This window comes from Chiloscyllium plagiosum, unplaced genomic scaffold (assembly GCF_004010195.1).
Source record: "Chiloscyllium plagiosum isolate BGI_BamShark_2017 unplaced genomic scaffold, ASM401019v2 scaf_9858, whole genome shotgun sequence".
NCBI classification, from domain to species: domain Eukaryota; kingdom Metazoa; phylum Chordata; class Chondrichthyes; order Orectolobiformes; family Hemiscylliidae; genus Chiloscyllium; species Chiloscyllium plagiosum.
The window spans coordinates 7,360-14,052 of record NW_025214404.1 but is presented as its reverse complement, the minus strand read 5'-3'; the positions used below and the strand labels follow the sequence as shown (position 1 = coordinate 14,052).

Here is a 6,693-nt window from a genome sequence, read left to right as displayed (position 1 = left end):
GGCAATTTAGCATGGCCAATTCACCTAACCTGCACATTTTTGGAGTGTGGGAGGAAACCGGAGCACCCGGAGGAAACCCACGCAGACACGGGGAGAATGTGCAAACTCCACACAGTCGGTCGCCTGAGGCGGGAATTGAACCCGGATCTCTGGCACTGTGAGGCAGCAGTGCTAACCACTGTGCCACCGTGCCGCCCAGGATTCCTGAAGAAGGGCTTATGCCCGAAACGTCGATTCTCCTCTTCCTTGGATGCTGCCTGACCTGCGCTTTTCCAGCAACACATTTTCAGCTCTGATCTCCAGCATCTGCAGTCCTCACTTTCTCCTCGAAGCACTTTCTCGGACCCAATTATTAACTATGTAAGTCCTGCTATAGATTGTCTTACCAAAATGCAACACCTCACATTTATCTGAATTAAACTTCACCGGCCATTCCTCAGCCTATTGGCCTATTTGATGAAGGTCCCATTGTACTGTTGGATAACCTTCTTCATTGTAAATTATGCCAACAATTTTGGTGTCATCCGCAAACCTACTAACCATGCCTCCTATATTTTCATCCAAATCGTTTATATAAATGATTAGATTACATTACAGTGTGGAAACAGGCCCCTCGGCCCAACAAGTCCACACCGACCCGCCGAAGCGAAATCCACCCATACCCCTACACTTACCCCTTACCTAACACTACGGGCAATTTAGCATGGCCAATTCACCTGACCCTGCACATCTTTTGGACTGTGGGAGGAAACCGGAGCACCCGGAGGAAACCCACGCAGACACGGGGAGAACGTGCAAACTCCACACAGTCAGTCGCCTGAGGCGGGAATTGAACCCAGGTCTCCGGCACTGTGAGGCAGCAGTGCTAACCACTGTGCCACCGTGCCGCCCACAATGATGAACAACCAGTGAACCCTGCACCTATTCTTATGGCACGCTGCTGATCACAGGCCTCTCGTCTAAAAAATAACCCTCAGTCTTCTACTGTCAAGCCAATTTTGTATACAATTGACTAGCTCTCCCTGCATCTCATGTGATCTAACCTTGCTAACCAATCTCCCATGCAGAACTTCGTCGGTGTGCCACTTCCACAGTTGCACAAGTTGAACAGCAACGCATCCGAGCAGGTCAGCACTAAGGAAAGGCCCTACCAGTCAGACAGGGCTCGCGGGTGCTGCTTCAGACGAGTGGCGGTTGCTATTTGCATCTCGGCCTGCTTGGCGTGTATCTGAAAGCAGCACTTTGCGGAACCTGACCGCATGGCTGCAGCTCACGAGGATGAAGGAGAAGCCCTCTTTTTTTGTCTGGTAACAGCCCCCAGTGTTCTCTTTCTCCAAAATACACCTTCTTCTTCTTCAGAGAATTCTGCCTGTTGGTGTGCTGTGACGTCTGCAGTTGCAAACCACGAGCAGCAGGGAGCCCTCTGGAGGAACACAACATCCACGCAGTCAGTCAGCACTCACTTGAAAGTGTCGCAAGTCTCCAATCAGTCAGACAGCGCTCTCGAGTGCTACCTCACACTTGTTGTGACTGCTCATGCCGATCGGTTCCTTTGGATTCTGGAATCTCAGAGCGTCTTGCTGGCGATTCTTTCGGCGGCACTGTGTTTTCCAGAAGACTTCGCGCACGTGCTGCTGCTGCTCGGATGTGCCGATAGTCGCATCGCGTTGTTCGGCTGAATACAGCGTACAATCTCGAGAGGAAATCGCCTGCTGCTCTCAGCTCATCGTTCCGAAGCACCATGGGGCTAAGGCGAGTGCCTAGCGTAGGGGAATTAGCTCAAATGGTAGAGCGCTCGCTTAGCATGCGAGAGGTAGTGGGATCGATGCCCACATTCTCCACAATGCTTTTCCTGGGGACACGTTTGGGACGCAAGCAGTGTGACCTCGCGTGAACCCTGCATGTGGCTCCAGTCTTTGCTGCTGCACAGATGGCACGATGGTGGGTTTACAAAATGCTGCGCAGAACAAAAAGTTGAGCACGTGTCGCCCAGATGTTAAACCTTGCAGCAGTGCGTTTGCTCTGGTGTGGTCAGCTCAAATCAGGCGTGAAGCCGTCCAAAGCAAATATTCTTGCCCACAGAGAGAAAGAAAACACACACGGTGGCAAAAGCCACAGTCTTGCCTTCTCTAAGGATTGAACTCAGGACCTTCAGATTATGAGACTGACGCACTGCCTCCTACGCTAAGAAGGCCAGCCGACAGCCGAGTGGCATACCGGGTGCCCAAAAAGGCCGGTTTTCAAGGTGCTGCGAGCCACAGAACAAGCCTTGTCAGTAAGCTGCAGCTCAAGTGAGGCCAGGATATCGGCTTTCAATCCACAATCACGTACGTCGCCCGTTACATGCTGTGCTCCGGCCCGTGCAGAGACACGGCCCACTCGCGGTGCCGCAGAGCCATGGCGTCAGGAGGTCGGCAAAGCCCGGTATGTCTTGCTCTTGGCAGCCAACATTCGGCCTCTTTGTCTCGATGGCTCCGCTACTGGAGAGCCATGCCACAGCGCACTAAGATCCTTTGCTCAGCAAGAAGGGAGGTGCTTCCGTTTACCAAAGAGCCTAAGAAAATGAGGGTTTGGTTAAGAAAAAGAAGGAAGCACATGTCAGGTATAGACAGGATAGATCGAGTGAATCCTTACCAGAGTATAAAGACAGTCGGGAAATCAGGAGGGCAAAAAGGGTCTTTCTAAAGTCCATGTGGACAATGTCTACCACTCTGCCTTTGTCTATCTTCTTTATTACCTCTTCAAAACACTTAATCAAGTTTGTGAGACATGATTTCCCAAGCACAAAGCCATGCTGATTATTCTATTCAGTCCTGCCTTTCCAAATGTCTCAAAATGTTTGGTTAAGCCCCAGACCAAAACTCCACAACCAGCAGAATAATTTCTTTATCTTCCCTCAAGAGACGAGCTATGGTCCAGTACATGCCATCTGTGTCAGAGTCCAAGTCAGAGGAACTGGACCTGTGATGAAAATATCGCAGGGGAAGCTACCTGAGAAAGACCAGGCCTCCATCCCCAGATATAAGGGGGAGACATGTAGTGATTTGAACCAGGTGGATCTTATTGACTTGGGGGTTCTTACCCTGGGTCAGTCAGAGAGCACTGGCTGACATATAAACAGAGGATGACAGTGTGTGGTGCTGGAAAAGCACAGCAGGTCATGCAGCACCTGAGGAGCAGGAGAATTGATGTTGCAGGCAGGTGTTTCTATGTCCCCCTGTCAATCTTCCTTCCCACCTATCCGCTCCACCCTCCCCTCTGACCTATCACCATTACCCCCCACCTCCATCCCCCTACTATACTCTCAGCTACCTTCTCCCCAGCCCCACCCCCCTCCCATTTATCTCTCCACCCCCAACGCTCCCAGCCTCATTCCTGATGAAGGGCTTTTACCCGAAACGTTGATTCCCCTACTCCTCGGATGCTGCATGACCTGCTGTGCTTTTCCAGCACCACACACTCTCGACTCTGATCTCCAGCATCGGCAGTCCTCACTTTCTCCTATATAAACAGAGGATTCAGAGTCTCCTCACTTCAGTGACTGACTCTGAGCTGTCTGTCCACAGACAGTGTACCATGCACATATAGATAAAGAGTGACTCAATGACAGGATACTGCCCTCTGTGCAGTTGTTTCAACCTTTATTTCACCTTCTCCAAAGCCTCCATACCCTTCCTGTAGTGTGGTGACCAGAACTGCACACAATACTTAAAATGTGGCTTAACCAAATTCTTATGCGACTGCCATATGACTTGCCAATTTTGATACTCAATGCCCCAAATGACAAAGGTAGCCATTTTGTTTTCCTTCTTTACCACCTTATCCATTATGTTGCAATTTTCAGGGAGCTATTGACTTGCACCTCAAGATCCCTCCATATACCAATGTTTCTAAGTGCTATCTGTGCCACTAGTTCTGATAGATCTTTTTTGGAAGATGAAAAATTGAAATGTTGCTCTTGAACATGTCAATTCATCATCCAGCATCAAAGTCAAATTTGTTTATCAGTTGATTCGGTGGATTAATTAGCTGCCTGAACAACTTCAGTTAAAGATTCCTCAATGAGCTCAGATTGGTTGCATTGCTCATCCTTGACCTCAGTAATTCCATCTCGATAACTTTGTTGATGTCATCTTTATGAATCTTCTCCAGTGATGATTGGAATAGAAACATCTCCATCAATTCTGTGAAGTTGTAGATTTGCTTCCTTTTGACAGTTTGAAACAATCTCTTTTGCCAACACAAGTAATGTCAAGAAAATTCTCTCTTTCTGGGTTCCACCTTGAGTCTAGGAAGCCCAATGAAATCTTCTACTGGTTGTCCCTTGAATATTTGAATTATATCAGTGCCTGGACAAGTTAATCTCTTGGAATTTGTTGAACTCCTCTGCTGCCTGTAAAATATTGAAGTCAAGATATACATATAGGCTCAAAAGTAAAAATTGTTGATTGTAATTATGTACATGTTCAACTCTCATGCTTTATGTTATAATATTACTTTTAGCATATCTTTACTTTTAAGAAGTATTCTACCTGGAGCATGTATTTTCATCTCTGTAACTTCTGTTTCTTCATCTATGGTATTTGACCTGATAGGACAGTTATACTCTCCCCATATCAAGCTAAAAATCAGTGTGATGTCCAATGACATAAATTAATTCTGTGGACCTTGAGTCAGTTGAGTCACCAATTTTCATTTGGGATTCTTCTGGGATTTTGTTTAATAGTGAAGGTTCTGTCACATTGACAAATTTCTATGAGTAAACATTTGGCTTTTTGCTGCTCTGAAGCTGATTCGACCTTCTGCACATCTCCTCAAAATGACCTATTGTTCTATATATGTAGAATTCTTTTATCATAGTTGGGCATTGCTTTTGGCTGTGAAGACTTTTCATTCTGCAGCACTGACGCTGACTGAGTAGAAGTTGTTTGATCTACTTTGAGTTAGCTTATCACATGTGTCACATTTTATAAAGTGGATGGATTCTGTTGCTCTCCTGTGTTAAGGTTGCCATTTTCTCTCAAACATCTTCCTGGTTTCTGCTTCCAGTACAATTTACATCACTTTCTCCAAAGTCAAATATTTGGATTGTAATAAATTTGACAATGATTTCATTACTAATTTCAGGAATTCAGTCCCTTTTAAATTCTGATTTTCAAGCCCCACTGCTGCAACGTTCTACTAATATAGAGAGGTAATTAATTAAATTGTCTATGAATTTTCCTGGATGCTGAAACCTTCCGCTACATGTTGCTTTTCCAATCTGTTCTCAGTTTGAAATAATTATGAAATGCTTTTGGAACTTCTTCAAGTAAGTCTTTTGTTATATTTTGGTGATTTATAATGGCCTTCTTTGTATGTCGAAACAAATATCATTACATATTTTCTTGTGCAGTTGAGGATTAATATTTAATTTCAAAACACTTGTGTTTTATTCTAAGATGTCCAGTCTCATATTCTTGTTTGACCCATCTTTGGCATTACGTCTTCAATACAGCATTGTTTCTCCTGCTATTGTTTTGTAGTGTTACTATTTTTTTAATACTTGAAAGTTCTTTTAAATATGCACATTCTCAATGCCATTTGTAATCAGCTGTTTTTAAGATATTAATTTTGTGGTATCTCAATCCTGTTTTAATTTGCTTGTTTTAAAGCTTCTTCAAGCCTTTAAACTCATATTGTAGCAATGCAGTGTGCTTTTCCTTGCTTACAAACTTGCAAACTCTATTATAGCAATGCTGGATTATTTTCTTACAAAAAAATCTTAATTTTGTATTATGACAATGATGTAGTTATTTTTTCTTACATTATTTAAAATTTAATAGCAGCACATATACCAGTACTGCTTGCTGGTGTTTTTGCTGCCCTTTTTGTAATCCAAGTTGTGATTTCCCACTTTCAGTGGACAAGATGGAAGTTTCCTGCCTTCTGCAATCTGGACTGAGTTTTCCCACGTCTTCATGGGCAACTGGATGCATTACTGCCTTTCACAATCTAAGAGACAATGCACGTCCCTGTCTCTGAGTTTTCTATTAAACTTCTGTGGCTGTGGTCTGAATCAATCTTCCTGCCAAATCTTGTTTAAATTATGTATCTCCTGATGTTACCACAGTCCTAAAGTCCTTCTGACGTCTTCACTCAAACATTGGGTTCTAAATCTTTTATATTATCCTCCTGTCAAATTAAATGTGCCATACAATATTCCAATGTTGTGGGTTCAGTCAATATTAATTTAAAAGACCTTGACTTAGCTACTGAGCCATGCATGTTCGCTCAGTATGACAGTTACACCTGCTGTGAATGGTAAGTGTTCCTTGTTACCTTCCCAGCCTGGCCCTTTGCCCTGTTAATTTAAAGTGTTTTTTTCTTGTCTGCAGAGACCTTTAACTTTAATCCTGGAGCTCTGAAATGGTTGCTTCCCAGCCAAACCTCGAATCGGAACTGCCCTTACAGATCCTTCTTCTCTAAGGACTCTGTAACTGCCAAGTGTGAGTAGTTGTTTTGCTATCTCACTAGCTGACACTGTCCTTCCTTTGCCTCTAACCAGCTCTGAGGCTAGAGAACTGCTTTTACCCTGCCTTTCTTTCCACAACTCCGCTTCTCTCCTCAAATGCTTACAACTGCTGACTGACTGACAATTCTTAAAATAGTACTGTCCTTAAAGTGAAAAACTCACTGATCCTCTGATCATTA

General features: G+C 44.4%; 1 protein-coding gene and 2 non-coding genes across 3 annotated transcripts in view; 2 read left to right on the top strand and 1 right to left on the bottom strand.

Moving 5' to 3' along the window:
• LOC122547880 (chondroitin sulfate proteoglycan 5-like) overlaps positions 1-6,402 on the top strand; it is a 17,469-nt gene extending 11,067 nt beyond the window's left edge. The window contains exon 2 of the mRNA XM_043686451.1: positions 6,378-6,402. Within this exon, the coding sequence (XP_043542386.1) occupies positions 6,378-6,387 (10 nt within the window). The 3' untranslated portion in view covers positions 6,388-6,402. The remainder of the gene's footprint in view (positions 1-6,377) is intronic.
• trnaa-agc lies at positions 1,769-1,841 on the top strand. Its single transcript has one exon. It is a non-coding gene; the product is annotated as a tRNA-Ala (tRNA).
• Positions 2,122-2,194, bottom strand: trnam-cau. Its single transcript has one exon. It is a non-coding gene; the product is annotated as a tRNA-Met (tRNA).
• Positions 6,403-6,693: the final 291 nt, after the last annotated feature.